The following is a 20,591-nucleotide window of genomic DNA, read 5'->3' as shown; positions in this document are numbered from 1 at the left end:
TTTATAAAAACGTTCGTGTGGCGACATAATAGTCACTCTGCCCATTATCATCAAGATCACAAAATGACAATAATGTCGCCATGCCTGCAAAAGGGTTAACTTAAAATCACCGTAATCATGGACCCTTAACCAAGTGAACATAATAAAAAGGAGAAAAGTTGTTGATACCAACCAATAATATCACATTTGTACAGTCATAAAATTTTTAGTTACTAATAAAACCTCTATTTGAATACTATGGCATTCTATTTTTCAACCCTTCTGCTATAGTAGTATTTTATTAGAAGTGGCGTTCAAATAAAGGGTGTTGTTCCATTTTTTGAATAGCTCCTCAGAATATGGAATTTAAATTTTAATTAAATTTTAAATCCTTTTACAGATTAAGTGAACGTCGCCTATATTTTGCATTCTCTTTTTGCACTCATGTAACGCAGGGTATTAATTTACATTTGCCTTACATGCAGAGTATCTTCTTTGTCTATGTAACTTAATCGGGTAAAATAAGTTATTGCAATGCCATCTTTGCACTAGTTCAGCATACATGTATAAATAAAATCAAGGCATCGTAGGAGTGTTAGGTTTTAGCGTTGCTGAATGAAGAATAAAGATGACATACATGTAGAAAGAAGTAACTTTGTTGGGATGTCTTGTATCATCATTATTATTAGCCATTTTGCTTTCGCTCACATTTATGTAGCCAATATCAAAACAAGCATTACTATATAATGCTGCCATAGTCAAGTTGGTCACAAATAGAGTTTTGAAGCATTGGATCCAGAGTTTGATGCCTGCAGTAGGCATTTTAATTTTCTTTTTTTTTCTGCAAAAAAAGAACGATATAAAATTTCAATTTATTCACAAATTTAGCTATTGATCATCAAAATAACTTGAAATGAAATTTTTCATCCTCAAAGTCAGCTATTTGGAAGTGATTATCGCTGCTTTTACTCTAATAAACTTTAGCCGGTTTACCCAATTCGTTATTGTCAAGTTCTCCATCTGAGAAGACAGACACTACGTCCTTTGCTCCTTGCATAACCAAACACAAAAGTGCCAATCAGAGAAATAAAGATTTCTGTTTGACCAAGTTTTGTCATATTAGTAATTCCATCATTGCAAATAGTCTCAGCCAAGGCATTTCAAATGAGACAAAACAGATTCCACAAGTCTGTCGAAGCAAGAAAACAAAGACAGAGAGGCAAGAGCTCAAAGGAAGGCCTGAATGTCACAGACTGGAGTGAAAGAGATTCAGCAGGATTGCCAATAACACACTTTTGAAAGGTCACACCATGGATTCAAACTGACTGAAGATGAAAGCTGAGAATGTGAGAATTCTGGAGCTCAAGCATGACCCACAAAGTTTATAATGCTCTAATGGTCTAGTTTTTAAAATGTATGACTATACCAGTTGTCTGTATTGTTGATTTTTATTTGTTCAATATAAAAGCTAGCGACCAAACAAGCTTGTTAGTGTATTATTATGAAATTGACTATACGGTATAAACATCATTGCAAGACTGGAATGCTATTCCCTGACATGTTTGGTACATGGTCGAATTGTAGCAGTTTGCTGAACAGCTTATAACAAGCTTGAAATTGACTTTTTGAAGCTTATTATTTGTATGGTTATAACCTGACTTTTAAACCTTACAGTTTTCTTATTGATAAAATTGTCACCCAACACCGTTCTGTATAAAGGTTAGTTTAGAAGATTATTTAGCCTCAGTTCTATCATCAGTTTTAAATTAGGATGAGGTTGTTTCTGGCTACTTATTCTTATCTCTTCCGCCTGTCTATAATCAATGCATTGAGGCCCATTGTCAAGGGCAAGGACATTGTCAAGGGTAAATGTGTGGTATGCCCATCATGAAAGAAAGTCATAAATAGAACTCTGTCACTATCATAAAGTTATCTCCCCTTAGAGTGATAACTACACGAGCGTTTCCGGTGCCAACAAGGAGCGTTTAGGCCACGCCCCTTTTTTGTGCTAGTCAGTCGTAGTGATTGACTAGATCAATAACATCAGCCATGAGAAGGGTTAAACAAGGATCATGAATTTCCAGTTAAGATAGTAATTAATGATCATATTAAAGAAATGATGATTATAGTTTATTACTCTAATATATGCTTATTATTTAGAGCAATTCAATACCTACCAGGGATCGCTAAACATATGGAAATGTTTACTTTTTCATATCCATTTCCATCAATGATATACAGCCCCATACAGCAATGATATACAGCCAATGATATACAACCCTCTGTATATCATTGTTTCCTTAAACATAAATATTTCCATAATTTTAGGGAAATGGATATGTAAATTTTATTTTAGAAATATGGAAATGTTATTGAAATGGAAATAATATGGGAATGTTATTGAAATGGAAATAATATGGAAATGTTATGGAAATGGAAATAATATAGAATTGAAGTAGGGAAATGTTATAGAAATGGAAATGAATTATGGAAATGATATAGAAATACTATGGAAAAGAAGAAGGGAAATGTTATGGAAATAGAAATAATATGGAAATGAATTATGGAAATGTTATGGAAATGGAATTAAAATGGAAATGAATTATGGAAATTTTATGGAAATGGAAATAATATGGAAATGAATTATGAAAATGTTATGGAAATGGAAATAATATAGAAATGAAGTAAGGAAATGTTATGGAAATGGAATTAATATGGAAATAAATTATGGAAATGGAAATTGTGACATACATGATACACGTAATCCCTAATACCTACATGACTTGCAAAGGCACTGAATAGATAGTGTTAAGTAAGTGAGTTAATGCAATCAGTTACTCATAGATAAGATAGATAGTCATACTGGGGTTGTATTACATTAGTGTGATGGGAAGCTAGTCGACTGCCATCAACTATGAGCTGTACTACCCGAGTTGCCCAAGTAATAAAAAATTCTTTGGACAGAAAATTTATTTTTATATAACATTTACTATTCTAACTTTTAAACCTCATATAAGGAGAAAATATTTTTAAGCAGTTCAAATGAATTAAGAGGAAAAAGAAAACAACCGTAAAGGTTTTCAAGCTTTTTCAAAAAACTACAACTTTTAAATTTCATATCATGAAAGAAGTGTTTTGTTGAAATAAGTTAGGAAAAAAACTGTAAATGTGTTTAAATGTAAAATAATTAGTAAGTAATGGCTAAATATAATCTGTTTAGCTATGATTACAATAAAAAATTGTTTAATAAATAAAGTAATAAAAAAGTCTATTTTATTTTTAAATAATTATAATTTAGTATAATTAAGTATTATTTATTTTTATCTAACATATAACAACATTTGCCACTCTTTCAAGCTTTTTGCTTGCTTACATCAAGCAAAGATGTCCACTAACTAGTGGACATCTTTGCTTCAAGCTAGTCTATGTATTTGATTGATATGTATTGAAATCTAATATTACATGCAAGGGCTGTTTGTGGACTGTGTGTCAATGAATCACTCTATCACCATACAATGTCAATACTTTCAGTCGATGGCAGTCGATTAGCTTCCCATCACACTAATGTAATACAACCCCAGTATGACTATCTATCTTATCTATGAGTAACCAATGATATACAGCCCCCCCCCATGTGGGGGGGGCTGTATATCATTGGAGTAACTGATTGCATTAACTCACTTACTTAACACTATCTATTCAGTGCCTTTGCAAGGTATGTAGGTATTGAATTGCTTTAAATAATAAGCATATATTAGAGTAATAAACTATAATCATCATTTCTTTAATATGAGCAATAATTACTATCTCAACTGTGGAAATTAATGATCATTTTCATGGCTGATGTTATCGTTCTGTCAATTACTACGATTGACTAGCACAAAAAAGGGGCGTGGCCTAAACGCTCCTTGTTGGCACCGGAAACGCTCGTATTGTTGAATGCACAGTTATCACTCTAGGGGGAGATTACTCTATGGCCACTATATTCTAAGGTTACATAGGTCGCACTTGTTGATCAATGAAAAAATCCAGGGTGTGTTTTTTTAGTAATCAATTACTGATGTGGTTTTTCAAGTCCAACTTCTTGCTTTTAACCAGCACTACCCTAGGACACTTATGTATTCGCGTCATCTAACTTTCGCGTTTTCGCGGAGTCATCCTTTCGCGAAAATTTCATGTGCAAAACTAAACTATCATAACGAACGAGCAAAAACGCGAAATTAAATAGCTTTGTTCATTGATAGTCAGGCCTGTATTCATTGGTTGCAAGTTGGGGCGGCTAATGTTAGGCGACTAGTTATGAACACTTAGGGGTGTGGAGGGGGCGGTGTAAGCCCCCAACAGGTTTCTCTCATGTAGGGCCTCTCATGTGAAGTTTTAAAAAATTTTACCGGAAAGTATCAACATTTTTCTACTTTTTGAGATTTGTTTTGTTTTAGGTGATGTGACTGACGAGACTTTTTTAAATTAAAATAGGCAAAACTTGACCGCAGTTAAAACGCTCAGAAAAAAGACATCTTTTTCTTTTGAGCGTTTTAACAAAGATCAATTTTACGGATTTTATTAGTTCATTCGGAGGTTTTTATGCTTTCGATGGGACATGGCCAAGCGGGTGTTTAGTAAAGCCTTATCTTTTGCAAACCTTTATAAAAGTCGTTAACAAGAATATTTTGCCGCTGATGATGATAATAATGACGCTAAGAAGAACTACTAAAAGTTGATGTTTGTCTCTATGGCTTGGAATGAAGTGATATTCTACAGCGATAAAAACTGTGTCCATGGCCGTTGGGCAAATAACTTTTCGAATAAATGATGTCGAGGTTGAGTTATATGAAGCAATTTATCATTGCTTTGGAACTGACCAAACAAATCCGTTCGAGTTAACCTGGTGTTTGAGATGAAATGTTACATTTTATCTGAGGGCGAGTTTTTCGAGTTGGACTGTACTTACCGTAAAAAATTCCCAAAAAGTTGGGGCGGCTCAGCCGGCCAGCCGCCCCAGGGAATACGGGCCTGTGATGATAGTCCAAGAAACATATGGCAGCAAGCGATCAAATTGCATTATCGACCTTGCCCACACCCATTCTACCTGCGGTTCACAATTACAAACTAGTCCAAATTGAAATTTTTTTTATTGGTGAACTGAACTTGAGGAATCTAATTATGTTTGTTCCACTGCATTTATTTTCACATCACTATATTTTCGCACTCATCAGAGCTGCAAAATTAAGTTGCTGCAAAATTTTGCTCTGTATGCTACTCACGAAACTAAATACTAGCGAAATATAAGTGTCCTAGGGTAAGTCAAATTGAGCTGGTGTATTGCAGTCTAAGCTGTGAGGCTGTTTATGGTCCCAATGCCAACATAAAGTTTCACATTGCCGGTCATTTTTATGGTCATAGTAACCTTTTTCTTGACCTGTCTGAAAGGAAGGATTTTTACCCAACCTTGTTTCATTTGCCCTGTTTTCTATCATGCCTGTTCTATTATCCCACTTCTTACTTAGCTTGTTACAGTCATACCTCGACATATGAGCTTAATGCGTTTTAGGACTGAGTTCGTATGTCAATTAACTTGCATCTCAAGGCACTATTTCTTATATAAAATATCTAAGTACAAATTAATCCGTTAGCACACTCTGAAGAAAACACCTAAACAGGAAATTATAGTGGAAAAATATGTTTGTAATTTTTTTAATTCAGTACATGTGGTAAAAAAGTAACAAATACCTATATAGTTATTATGGTCTGCAATAAAATGTAGCATTACAATGTACACTACTTCATGGACCTTGATTTTACCATCAAGACAGATGTTGTGGATAACGGCCGTCTGAGGGAGACGTGAAAGCAGCGTGTGCGGGACACTTCACTTTTGTGACTCTACATCATAGAAACTTTGAATTTAGCTTGAATGATTTTAGCTCACTAAATTCATTTGAAGCAAATTTTTCATCTTTCACTAAATTTGCTTTAATTTTGTTGCTTTATTTTTTTAGTATCTGTTTTTGGTTAGCTGTATTTGGTCTCGTGTTCACTACAATTTTTAGCCAACTTTTTTCAAACTGATTCGAGGAGGAAGACCGAGCGATGCCGTTTTGAAAGTGGCCTCTCGCATACTTGACCATATAGTGGCCATCGAGAACTGGCTTGTATGCTCATATATCAAAGATTACTCGTATCTCAGAAAAAACTAGCTCGAAAGTCAGCTCATATCTCGAGTTTCTCGCATGTTGGGGCACTCGTATGTAGATGTATGATTGTATAGTGTTCTGCTTACCCAATTAAGTATGTGAAAGCTTTTTGAATAAAGCTATTCAGTCTACCATATTTTGAATTTTGGTCGAATCTACTTGGTTAAACACGCTTCACGATATTACATTCATGAAGCTGAATATTTTATGTATACAATTTGTTATTTTATTGTTTTATGTATACAATTGACGTATGTCAAAATACGCTAATAGTAGATAAAGTATGCCGTATAGGTTAATATACAACTGTCTATGTCACTTTCAAGTTGAGACATGATAAGTTGTAGAAATCAAAATGGCGTAAATAGACATGGTGATAGTTTATACAGATATCCATCAATGCTCCATCCAGCTTGTTGGTATTTGTAATGTTTTTGCAGCACTGCATCTTATCAGCTAATTCTGATGCCTAAAAGTGCACATATTTTTTGGAAACGATTAGTTCCATTTTATTACTGTAAGTCTTTGCAACTAAAAACATGGTGTTAGCATTATTCAAAACATCTTTGAGTGAGTAACTTCATCAGCTATTCTATAGCCAATGAAGTAGGTATTGTTTTCGACTTTTGGATGTAAAACTTTTCCATTAAACATCCACGGCCTCAATTAGCCAAGCCGCAATAGTTTCGACCTAGTTTAAATGGCTCAGAGCAGTTTTTATCATCCTTATCGCAATGAATGTTAGAGTTAAAATATTGTTTTTTCCAGTCAAATCTTTTTTTTATTTTTCATCTTAATGACTGTCTGTAATATTTGGCTTAGTTCAGCTCATGAAATTGTACGCAAATTTAAGCTTTTTATTGGTTTTAATGGAAGGTTTATGTCTACAAGTTGTTCTAGTATTCTAAAGAAAAATTATTGGATTTACTACTAGATAAATTGTTTTTTTGTTGTATTTCATTTACTGATGCTTCATCTCAGCAGGGGTTGCTATTGCATGTTATTTGAGGTAAACTTTCAACATAATTAATTGTATAATATTGTAAATAGCTTGGAATATATGTGGCTGAATAGATTTGTTCTTTGCAGAAAGGTTTTTACACTGTGGTAGCAAAGATGTAGCCTACAAAATTTTCTGGGACACCAAAGAATTGTAAAATGCAAAATGATTATATTATACGTTAAAAAAAAGTCAAAAATTGGGTTCGGCAATGCGCTTAGCTGTGTGGGATTAATATTATTAAGAACAATAGAGGATCAAAATTCCTTAAAGGTATCTATGAATATTTTATCCAACATGTCTGATTGGAGAAGCCAAACATAACCAGCGCCTAGCTTACAGCAAACTGCATCGTCTACTTTTTCATATATTTGTTTACTTGCTATAAAGATTAATTTTTGAAACACAAAAGTAGTGGAAAGTCTACCATTGTTACAGCTAAAACTGCATCATGCTTTCAGGTTTCAATGGAAAATTGATTAGGTGATGGGACAAGAACCTATTAGTTCCACCTTAAATGGTTATGCAAGCTTCTCATATTTGTCACAATCTCTTGATGATCACCCAACACTTTTAACTCTTTTTTCTGCTAGAGAGTGCACAGCACCTTCTGCAACAATGATACCAAAATGGTGCATAGAGTGTCAAATTGAACAAATTCTGGTCATAGATGGCTTAAAATATGATTGTTATTGAAGGCTAATTTACTATCATTTGAATCAATAGGTATATACTAACAGCCAGGATTAAAAACACATTTTATTTGTGTGGCAAATTTTATAAATGGCACTAACAGAAATTGCTTCTCATCTTAAAACTCATTTTGGAATTAGCTAAAATTCTGTAAAAACTGTTTAGAAACTCTTTTTACACAGCCGAGTCGTGAGTGCAGGATTAATGCGCAGTCATTTATTTTGTACAAAAATATATCATATGAATTGTTTATAAAAAATAAAAATTGTTTTAACTGAAACTGAATGTTTGATATCTTAATTGAAGGTGCATTTTTTCTATTCACTTGGCCATAGAACCATATGCTCGAGCAAATAAAATCTGTTTTAAAAAAATGAAAACAGAATAGACTTTGCAAACTTTATGAAATTTGTTTAATTAGGTTTTTGATGTTGTTTGAGGAAAATTGCTTGCGTTTAAGTTGTGACTATTTTCCTGTCCTTAAAAACTGTCTTTAGCAAAGATTTTATGAATATTGTCATTTATTATTATTTGACCAAGTACTGATAGAATGACTTCTTAATGGCTGATACAGCACCTAAAATGATAATTTTTAATGTTTTTGATCATTTCTCAATTCATAATTAAACTCAATTGTTGAAAAAGTTAGTATGATTTTTCATGCATCGGTTTTGGCTAAGGCCAAAAAGGGACAACCACCAGGGCACCAGCTGTTGATCTCGCCAGCAGAGGGCTTATTCATATATATATCAGCCATATTCTTTTTCCTTAAATTTAGCAAGCAGAGTTAAGCAGTAGTCCTACAGCAACTGAACAACTCAACAAATCTTTTGAAGTGCACTCATTTCAACTAAAGTAACCAAAACTAATCAGGGGTGATTGATCTGAATGAGTTTCAAAAATTAACACTGTTCCAGCTTACTCCTTTTGTTTAATCGTACTATTTCATTTGTGTAGTTATGGTTCACACTTTAATTGACCATCTGTGAAAAATGCTCATTTTACCTTTACCCGCCGATTGAACCAAATGTTGTTTGGTTTTAAGCTTCAGTTACGTTGGCTGCTCATCCTAGATGAAGCTTTCGGCATCTTCAGTTCAGTTGGCACATGGCCTTCCCTTTACTGTATCTAGCTCTAGATAACGTCAGCAAAATTGTTGTGATGTAGTGAATCCATTTTTGGTAGATCAACTATTATTAGTCTTGTTTACATTTTAATGGGATGTCGAGTCAGCAGTTAGTCTAAATTTTTGATATTAGTGAAAGCATATTTTGACAGGATTAGAATAAAACTGGTTGAAATAATCAGCAGCAACAAAATGACATCATACAATGGACTGAATAGGGAAAAAGCTAGTTTGTACAAACCCAAAGCTCTGATAATAAATAAGGTTGACTTGCAACAAAATTCACATTACAGTTATTTGGTATCAAAAGATTCACCATGTCTTACTCTGCTGTGTTGTTGGTGCAAAATATGTGGAAATGTGATTAAAAGCTCTTGAAAGCTAAAAAACGAACATTTAATCGCAGCTATCAGGAGACCGCCATAGATTAGAATCCCTTTCCAAAACAGCTCAAATGGGACGTAGTTGTACAAGATGGCTTCTGTTTACACTTTCACGCAACTTCATTCGTCGAAATATTTTTACAAATGTACTTCACGCATTCAATAAAACCATGTCTATTGTTCTTACGTGTCTATTTCATCGTTATTGTAATGCTGTCACTTTGAGCACTAATATCTCAAAACCTACCGTAAAAATTTGTTTAATCTTTTATCTTTAGCACGAAGGAATGCATATCATCCTCTGATAAACATGCCGAGCCTGTTGGTCATCTTTGATAGTCGAAAAATGCTGCAGAACTTATTCGCGCTGTTTGGCAGGAAGTATGGGTCACATAATCAGATTACGACTAGACGATTAGACCAAGCCGAAACAAAACTGTAAACTAGCGAGCGTCTATATTTGGTAAGGGCTCTTAGGTGAAACCCGAAGTGTTTGTCATAAACTAGTGCTATGAGAAGTTTTATATTGAGCCTTTTAATTTATTGTGTGGACATCATGTGACAAAACAATAACCAAATGTAATGACTACGTCAGAGAAATAAACTGATTTCAATCTACGGCGGTTTCGTGATGGCGGCTATTAACTGTTCGTTTTTGAGCTTTTAAGAGCTTGTAATCACATTTCCACGTATTTTGCACCAACAACACAGCAGAGTAAGACATGGTGAATCTTTTGATACCAAATAACTGTGATGTGAACTTTGTTGCAAGTCAACCTTTAACCTGTGCTGATGTGAATAGCATCCAACCATCCAATTTAACATCCAAATGTTTTAATTGTTTAAAAGATTTAAACATTTGGGAAATGTAATGAAAATGTAAATACAAATGGAGTTGTCTTTCCAGATAGGGTTTTTGTTTTATAAACATTTACATCTTACATAACAAAGTCTCAAATTAACTTTCAAAGTACTAGTTACAATGACTAAAGGATAAGCATTTATAGCCAACAATTCCATGATTAATTTAATGCCAAGATCATGGAACATGTATCTATGCGGTATGATTAGAAGATTTGGTTTCGTCACCCCCAATATAAGTTCATGTTGACATGTTTGGCTACTAATGTACAACTTAAATTAATTCAACTATATTAGAGTTGTCACTTTTTTTAATAAAGATGCAATACAATTTAAGAAATAATATTTTTGTTCTGGTAGAATCCAAATTAAATTGAAAATGCTAGGTTACTTAAGCGTAGGGGATGTGCTTGACAAATCCAGGGTGGAGCGTAATAATTAAGGTACTAGATTAATTACTAGCGTGGCGGCTAAATGGCTTAAGATATTTGTTGTGGCAAGAACATGGCTTTCACCTATCAGCGTAGAAGGTTGAAGAAGCCCCTGTCTCTCCAAATGAAAGCCAATATACTGTAAAGTTTGTATTTGAACGCCGCATTTATTTGAACACCACTTCTATTTGAACGCCACTGTTTGACATTCTTAGTCTTTGCGGACCCGTAATAGCAAGTAATCGGTCGGAAAGCATCCACAAAACCATACTAATGAATACTTGATGACATCGTTACCATTTAATTTGTTCATTGTTTCTGTTCGTGTCGAAGTCCGTTTTCCAATTCTAAAGCTTTTCGGCTCTTTTGTTAAAACTTTGAAAGCAACACCATAGAAATAATTAGTAACTGTATCAGGCTGATAGTAGTTTTTTTCAACGGGGTGTTGATGCTTCAATGTATGTGACAAAGGTTTTTGCATTCACGTGTACTATGAAATCTGTGCTACTACGTATTTTGAGGCTAACATTTGGAGGCTATTTTTGATTACACGTGGTTTCTCTTTATTCACGCTAGAAGTTTCCATGCAAAATGGCATAGCGTGACAGTTTTGCTCTACTAAAAATTATTTGGATGCTAATATCGACTATCTCATCTGTGCAGAACAATTTAACAACCAGAAGAATATGAAATAGTTCCAAATAGAATCGACAATCAGAAAGCAACTGCCTGAGCAAAAGATGCTAATATTTTTGGTTTTTCAAAATATTAATTTTTTTTCTGCGTTTTTATAATAATGGTTTGTTTATGTCACTTGTTCTTGAATAAATATTTATAGCATTTGATAGATTATTACTATAAAACTTAGGAATTTGTAAAAATAGGAAAGAGGTGGAAAAATAGAACGCCACCCTCTAATTGAACACCACCTCCATTTGACCGCCACTTTGACACTCTTTGATTTTTACGAACTCGTAATAACAAGTGATCATTTGAAAAGTGTTCACAAAATCGTACTAATAATGACTCAGCTACATCAATAACAATTAATTTTTTTGTTGGTTCTGTTCGTATCGAAATCTGTTTTCCAACTTCAAAGCTTTTCATTTTTTTGTTAAAACTTTGTGAACAACACCGTAAAAATAGTTAGTAACTGGATCAGGCTACGAGTAGGTCCTTGTTCGACGAGGTTTTGATACTTTGATGTATGGGAAAAATGGTGTACATTTACGATGGTATATGAATGACTTGTTTTAGGCTAAAAGTACTGCTTAGCGCCTATCCAGCTAAAAGTTTATCATTATTTATGCGAAACGCAAGGTGTAAAAGTTGCCCTGCTAAAAAATAGTTTGCATGCTAATATCGACTAGTTCAGCAGTGCAAAAAATTTAAGGTCAGAAGATGCTGTAGAAGGTATTGAACACTTAGATGTTCATTCTATTGAATGCAACAAATAGAATATAATAACAACAAATATTTTTGTTTCAAAATTGTTAATTTTTGTTTCTGCATTTATTATAAGTATTTTTCGTTTATGTCACTTGTTTGTGAATATATATTTGTAGCACTTGATCGATAATCATTGTATAACTTATGAAGTTGCAGATTTAAACTCAGCTTACAATGGATCGGCGCTCATAACTCCTCTTATATTGCATGTATACTGTAGCAAACATATCAATGAGTGCAATGAGCTTTTATGCAACATTGTTAGATATATAATTATAAAATGAAAATACGTCTTCAAATTTATAATGAAATTAAAAATTTAAAGTTTCAACAAATTGCAAAGCAGGGCACAGATTATAATACACGTAACATCGCAGGCTAATGGAAAGCAATAGATATCATTTGGTAGAGATATTTCTCGGCTTCCCGAAGCATATTTATTTAGGTATCTTTGACAAGTTAGAGGTAAGTTAGCCGATTTATTGCATCCAAAAGGGTCAATGTCGCTCCGCCTGAAAATGCAAAGAGTGCAAAATATAGGTGACATTCGCTTCACTCATAAAGGGTTAAATTTAAATTTGGAAAATACAACGCCAGCCTCTATTTGAATGCCACTTCCATTTCACCGCCGCTATAGAGAAATGGTTAAAAATAGAGCGTCATGGATTTAAATAGAGGTTTTACGGTAAATGTTTATTCATAGCAATGGTACACACTGGTACTATTCTTTCTTAGCTTTGCTTAGTTTATTGTCACTGTTTTATACTCAATGTTTTTAGTTCAATGCTGCAGCAGTAGTTAATAACTATTTATAAATACATATGGGCAAGGTAATTATTGTATGTAACCAGTAAGGAATATCAATTCCTGAATTTATAAGCGACTCTTTTGAGATGCAGAGAGTGCAAGTATATGCCCTAACTGGGTTGGCTTACTGTGTCAAATAGCAATCTGTGAGCATGATGCCAGAGTGATGGATATTGGAAATGATTTAACCAATAAAAATCAATAGCAACACATGCACGACTCCGATGCTAACATGAGCATTTTTGTAGTAGTGTTGTCTCGATAATCTGCAATAGGAACTCAATGAAATGATTAATTTGCATTACATTGTTATTTTGCGAGATTATGCTATAAAATTGATGCTGTAGTTAATTTGAAAAAATGTTTAAGCTTTATTGTGTTGGAAGCATTATCATTTAACATGCATTGCGGCGAGTTTTGCGAAATGTGTTGTAGGAAATATGTATTAAAACTGCTATTTTTTTAGAGACAGATCCGGCACTTTCTCTCCAATAGAATTGTTGTTATATCAACTACATAAAATTTGACAAAAAATGTTATCAAGAATGTAAGGGTTAATTACACCCACATTTATTGTATTAGTAAGAATGTTAGGTAAGCATTAAAGTAGGTATTGCAGAACTTATGAGAGTTGCTAGCACGGCTTCGTCACGGCATTAATTTCCTCTTATGATTTTTATTATTAGGATGCTGTTGCAATTAGGCAGGCTTTCTTAAGGACATTTTACCAAATGCGATTGTACTATTTTGTACTATCGAAATAACTTTTTGTTTGTATAGCGGGGTAGCCTACTATCATAAGAATGTTACCAACAGGAAATAGTAGATCTTAGAATGCAATTGAGATGTACGATTTTGGTGAAAGGATGGTAAGCCTGCTCGAAGCACCCCTGATACTTTGCAGTATTTTGTTTAAACACTGTTTTGAAACTTAGGCTTTGAAAACTTAAATCCAGGATTCCAAACTCTAGTGGCGATACATAAGTTGCGGTGTGCTTCCGCCTGGATCTGCACCTTTTACCTAGAGATAATCTCTTCACGTTAAATGAGTTATATTTAATACTTTTACGGATGAGCAGATGTGAAGATTTTACATTAGAGTTGCTCCTTAATAAACTGTATCCAATGAGCGCATTGCTGGGAAAACAAATGCTATCTGGATTTTCTTTCAAAAAGAAATATTTTCATTAAAGTCTCATTCATACAAAATGTTTTTAGTGTAGAAAATGTTTACCTGACAGAGGCAAAGCACCCTTTACTCGCTTTCAGAACGGAAGGTCCTGTGGTGATTTTAGTGCACACTGGTCTCTTACTAAGCAGTAAGGGAAGACTTAGCCTGGGCATGGCTCTCGTGGGTGATTGGGAGAGAGAGCCTGGGACACATAGCAACACGCGGGGAAGACAACTCTAAAAGTCGACTTCTGCAGTCGCTAATATAACAATCGTTATTTCTGAAAGAGTATCATGTGACGGTCTTATTTACGATCTACGCGAGTATTATGTATTGTTTTTAATCTGAATTGGCAGCAAACAAACGTTGGTTAGTAAGTATGAAATGTTGGTTGCATAATAAATCAATCACAGGAGTTATATTATTTCATATATTCAATTAATTATGTTTTGATTTAAGTAAAATAAAAGTTAAATCAATTAAATAAAAAAAATCACGATAACAATACAAACATAGCAAACGTATAGCAATAGAACAACAAAAATGAATTGCAAGCTGCTAGTAAAGAAAAATTTATTTAGTAAAAAGTAATTTCAGTTTTATTTTACTCGCGAGTATTATGATTACTCGCGACAGTTATTATGAACAACTCGGACCTACCACTGCAAAGCGGTACCATCTGAAAGCAAATACTCTTTCCGAGGCCAGTAGGAAGAACTATAAATTGGTCAAAACCTGCGATAATATGTTGTGAAGCTTGAAACTGTTCTGATCTCAGTGTGACAATGCGTAGCTTTGATAGTAATTTTGAATCGTTCCATTTTTTTTATCAGTATATGAAATGAAGCTGCTAACGTGAAAACGCAAGAGAATAATAACCTCTGGTTCTTATCGTTTTATTATCAAACGGGGTACTACATAACCACCCAGCCTATCAAAAACATAGGGCCTTTTACTAGATCAAGTCACGTGACCATGACGATAGGTTTTTAAACGCGCCACATCTAATACATCGTGAGATCTGAAATTAACGACACTCTTCCATTAGTATCAGTCTGAGCGTCATATGTAACATATGTCGCTAGTTTTGCAGAAGTTATCTTACCTTTTTTTCGCTATGCGTCCCAGGCTCTCTCCCAATCCCCCACGAGAGCCATGCTCAGGCTAGGGAAGACTGTGCACTGTGCTTTACATAATGCGAAAGCACTTCCACATCAAGTAAAGTCATTTTACAGTATCTTGTGATACTTAGAACTGTGTAAATTAGCGCAAATGGTGTTCATAAAGTGTTAACAAATAGATTTGTGCCTTTTAAGCACAATTTTCTAAAAATTGCATGCATAATTCATAGATTGCTATTCACTGTAGCATAGCTATTATGGAAATTTTGGACACAATGGAATGCTGCCTTTGCAAGTGACAAGCAGTTTGAGTATGCAATGCGTGATAGTTTGTTTCAGCTAGCTAGGTGAGTGAGAGAATTTCTGTGTGAGAGAATTAAGGAAGTAGCAAATGATTACACACAGGTTCCTTGTATCTGTTCATTTCAATAAAATCGACCAAGTTTTTTTTACTTGCCTTACTGCCTATACTCCTTTTCTATAAATAAAGATAAATTTAACTTGCCTTTAATTTTGACAGTTGAAGGCCTCTAGGTGTGTAGGCATATATGGGAAGATGTACCAGTACTTGCTGTACAAGTTAGAAATGAAGCATATACCATATAATAATTAGTGCAGTTTGTGATTTAATTTTTCTGGAAGATGAGTGACGATAGTTAAACAGTGGTTACTCAGTCAGGCTGGCAATTCACTGTAAATATATTAACTGACAGTTTATCTGCTTAGTTTTCATGAGTTAGTATGCTTTGCATTTAGTAAAAGTATTACTTTTATTGTGGTTGTATGAGCATTTTATAGTCTGCGGAAAGGCACTTGTCATAGCACCGTGGATGTTATCTTCATTGTCAATAGTATCATTCTTATCAGGTCTATTTTTCTATCGGTAAAACTACCACAACTAGAAAGCTACCGTACTGTTCGGACTATAAACAGCACCCCTATATAAGCCGCATCTGCTTTATTTTCAAAAAACGATAATAAAACCATACATAGGCTGCACCTTTGCATGGACCGCAGAACTCAGGACGGTGCTTTTTAACACGGCAGCAACTTTGCTGGTTAATTCCGTATTAACTGACGCTTTTTAGCCCAGTGCCTAATGGAACAGCACCGTTAGGCACTGTTTCATTTTTTCTTTCACCGCTAGAGGCGCACTAACCAGAGATTCCGGTTAATGTGTCCTAGCGGTGATAGAAAAACCACAGAATAGACGCACCCTTTTATAAGCCACATGGCTAACAAACCATCAGAAAAATGTAGCGTCTAATAGTCCGAAAAGTACTGTATTAGTAAGATGACTCTATGTCTACTGGTTATTTTTCCTGACATCGGTTATTTTTGAAACTGGATTCTTCCTGCTTGTTGGTTTCATCCACCTTCCTTTCCGTAGTAGTAAAAAGAAAACCAACAGTACAGGCACAGTCTTTGTCTGTTAACTACTTGTGTTTGGTTACCATGGTTACTGTTAAATTAAGCTTTAAAGGTGAGCAAGGATGTGAACAGTTGGTTTGAGAAGGATATTTGTTGAGTTGGCAAAGCTATTTGCTTTGACTTGGCATTACTCACTAACATCACAAACATGTACACTCTTTGGCATTCCTATTAGATTTCTGCAATATTTTCATAAATATATTTTGCCTTGAGCTCAATGTTGTTTAGCTGTTTGGTAGACAGACGATGGTTCAATATTTTTAATGAATCTAATATATGAGATGTTTCCATAGTTACCACGATTCCCGTGTCAGGTTTTTGAAAGCATGTAAGTAGATATATGAGTTTTTAATACATGAAGTTCGCTATATGCAAATACAAGATTGCTTAGATGAGAATACCTTTCAAAACATTAAAAATTGTTGTTTGTTCTCACAATTATTATACAGATGCAAATCTTATTTAAATTATTCTGAAATGTGTTTTTAGATAGAATTTTCCTAGCATGCTGCAAGTTGTAGTTGAATTGTGCGTTTAATTGTGTCTGCTCAATTTGCTTTACCAAATTTCTTTTTCATCTTGCAGCAACGCAAGGTGATTACCTCATGACAGCTTCTTATGACAACACCTGTAAGATATGGTCTCACCCTACCGGAGCCCCTGTGAGGACTCTGGCTGCTCATGAAGGGAAGATAATGTCTGCTGATATTTCTTTTAATCTCAAATACATTGCCACCGCCTCCTTCGATAGAACTTTTAAATTATGGGCACCGGAGAACATGCTTTAAATTTGCTGAAGGGTCCTACTTAAGTTTTGCCATTGAGAGTACTGCAAGTACATCGGTTTTTATGCTGCCGCAGAACTGGTCTACCTAATCTCTTTACAGGTAATAAATATGCTGAAAGAGAATTTTCAATTATTCAATTGCTTCTATATTCTCCTCGGCATCGTGCTATTATGACATCTGGAATACAAACACTTTCTAAATACTAGATATAAAATTGTATGATATTGAATGTTGTTGATATTACTGATGTTCAGCTTCAGAAATGTTCAGATTGATATAGGGTCATTTGTTTGGCTTGTATTATGAATTTATCAACCAAAAATCTTTTCAAAGTTTAGAAATAATTGTTTTAATCATTTTGATTGTAGCAGTAATAAGTATTCTATACAAAAATAAACTTCATTTTAGTTAGTTGTATGTTGACTCTTCTTAACAATATATTGTTCAAAGTACCTGCATGATTTTTTTTAGGTTTCTGATGTAGCTTTTTGCTCTGTAGCTTCGAAATGCACCCTTCTATAACTGCCACTGCACGTCCTTACCTTTAGTCCAATTTCTTTTTTAAAAAAACTTTGGTTTGCTGTTAACAGCGATATACCTTCAAAATGCTCATAAAATATCATTTTGGTCTTTTTGTGTGCAGCATTTGAAATTACAAAAATATGTGGGTGGTTTATAATGGGTATCATTCATCATGGAATAAAATGCCATGGCTAGGTTATGGTAAACCTTTGACATTAGTAGAGCCTTACTCCCTTCATGAGTTTTACAGCACCACCTAACAACCTGCAGCTGAATGACACTTTCATGGCACTTAATGCAACCTATGCAAATAACTAGGCATAGGTTGGATTCCATTGTCTTGCCTCTAGTACATGTGTATCTGGATCCTGTGTTGTGGCGTTGCTGGGTCTGCTGTGATAGCATAAAATAAATGTCGCATTTGCATTTTAATGCCTTTTATATGTTAGATAAGTAGATAGGCATTTTTATTATGTATTTTCATGAAATGAAAACAAGCATAAAACATAAGCTTTGGTTTAGCGATATATTGTATATTAGCGATATATTATATCTGCGATATATTATATATTAGCGATATATTTTTATGGTAGAAATAATTCAAACAATGGTCAATTAAAATAATGAATTATAGGCATAATTTACTTTAGTGATTCTAAAAATGGGCAAGAACTATTTGTGTTATGAAAACACCTGTTTGCTGTGACTAACACCAAAGCTTCACTGTGTTCCTTTGTCATAAAACTTAGTCTCATACATCAGCAATTCTTGATAACAGAATGTCTGTAGCAACACATTGGACTTGGTAGTTAAGTTGTTCAACTCTTATTACCGCAATACAGAATATAGGACCAAATCATTCAAAGACGCTTTTAATTAGAAACAATTGCAGATGAACCTTCAAAAGGATGCAGATTATCACCAAAATGTCATTGCTGTTTGAGGATCATTTAGTTAAAGCAGGTTATTTAGCAGCAATAAAAGTAGTGTTTCTTATCACACATTCCTAGTGGCTTCGATAGTTAGTTTTTTGTACACTTCTCTTTTTCATAGCATACGAATAGAAGTTATAATACTAGTAAAACACACTACAACCATTGATTAACTTTTTGTAGTACCATAGGTAATTCTTTTGCCGATGGAGTTTCATTCAACATTTATTTTTATTTTCTATGTGATGCTATTGAAGGTGCAATGAGTATTTACTCACCTGTTGCAAAAGCCGAACAACAAAGTCTCAGACATAGTTTTTAATATAAGATCCTACGCTTTTGAAAGATGATAGGAAGCAGTCTCACTCATTAAATGGATGCGTGTGATGTAAACTTCACTACCTAGTAGAGTAACCCTCAGTAAGTAAATATGACTTCAGTAACAATTAAGCATGAGTTAAGAGACAGTTGAATGGATGGCATAAAGCATACTTATTCTGGGAATGAGGCATGATTGGGCTTCCAAGTTCTTGGTTCCATTTGCTTTTTCATCGTCTTCGTCAAAATACAAGTATCAATTGTTAAATATTACTCAGTTTCCCTAGTGTTTCAATAAAATCTGTCGAACATTGCAAGTGTTCTTCACTTATCCTAACAGCGTTGCACTCTGATATTGCATTTCTTTGAAGGCAACATTTTAGATTTAACAAGAAGTTTATCAGATTTGACCATGTGGCAATTTGTTCTCTTTTTGGTAAGATTACTTTTGTTATCGTATTGAATGTATGATTTCGGTAATAAAATCAAAAGCTCTGATAGTATGTGAAGTTGTGTGTTAATATTTTGATAATATGAAACGACACTCAAGTTGCCTTAGCCAACCATCATTTTTTAATGAATCGCTTACTTTTCTAGTCAATATAGCTTCCTGGCACCCTAAACAATTGTTTTAGCATTTGAGATGTTTGTTAGCATTGCAAGATTCCCACCATACCTTCAGATGCAATTCTCATTGGTCACCCAATGGATGACATGAAATATGTCACAGTAAACTAGGTACTTCCAATTATTATCAGTTTCCTAATTAATGCGATTTGTTGTTAAAAAGTGGTACCAGACTTTTTAGCATATTAATAGTTTTTGCATTTGTTTAATTTTATTAGAAAATGTTAATAGATTAAATAACATTTTTACTACCACTCCAACTTCAGTGCTCACCTCAAGATCTTTGCATTTCCAAGTAGTGTGCAGTATTCCATGTTCTTAATGTTCCCATGACCACTTTTGTCAATGGTATAACAAATGTTATCTTTTTCCAGCACCTTTCTATTTCTTTTCTCAGGGGTTGGTATTTGCTCTGTTTTTTCTTGCTGACTATATTGTGGCCATTTGAAATGATGACGGCGATTACTTGGGCTTACCAATCTTTTTAATTAATTACTACAAAGGCTGTTTGGCTGACACATGTTTATCTGTCTAGAATCTAGATGTAAATATGGCAGAGGATCTTGGCACAATCATTTTCATTGACCTCGTTCAGAATTTCTTACCAGTGCTGTGGGTGATTCAGGCCATAGTGATTGCACCCACATCTGTATGGTACAACTTGTACATCACTTCGCCATGTGGTTTAAGCAGAATCTGACCACTGCTTGCATTTATTGGTGATATGATAGATGATCTTAAGGCATCTTTGCAGTTTG

General features: G+C 34.2%; 1 protein-coding gene across 1 annotated transcript in view; it reads left to right on the top strand.

Annotated features, from left to right (window-relative positions):
- Window positions 1-18,056, top strand: part of LOC137403739 (U4/U6 small nuclear ribonucleoprotein Prp4-like) — a 47,877-nt gene extending 29,821 nt beyond the window's left edge. Inside the window, exon 10 of the mRNA XM_068089759.1 lies at window positions 17,232-18,056. Coding sequence (XP_067945860.1) covers window positions 17,232-17,434 — 203 coding nt within the window. The 3' untranslated portion in view covers window positions 17,435-18,056. The remainder of the gene's footprint in view (window positions 1-17,231) is intronic.
- The last annotated feature ends 2,535 nt before the right edge of the window (window positions 18,057-20,591 follow it).

This window comes from Watersipora subatra, chromosome 9, assembly GCF_963576615.1.
Source record: "Watersipora subatra chromosome 9, tzWatSuba1.1, whole genome shotgun sequence".
NCBI classification, from domain to species: Eukaryota; Metazoa; Bryozoa; class Gymnolaemata; order Cheilostomatida; family Watersiporidae; genus Watersipora; species Watersipora subatra.
This window is presented reverse-complemented; position numbering and strand designations above follow the sequence as displayed.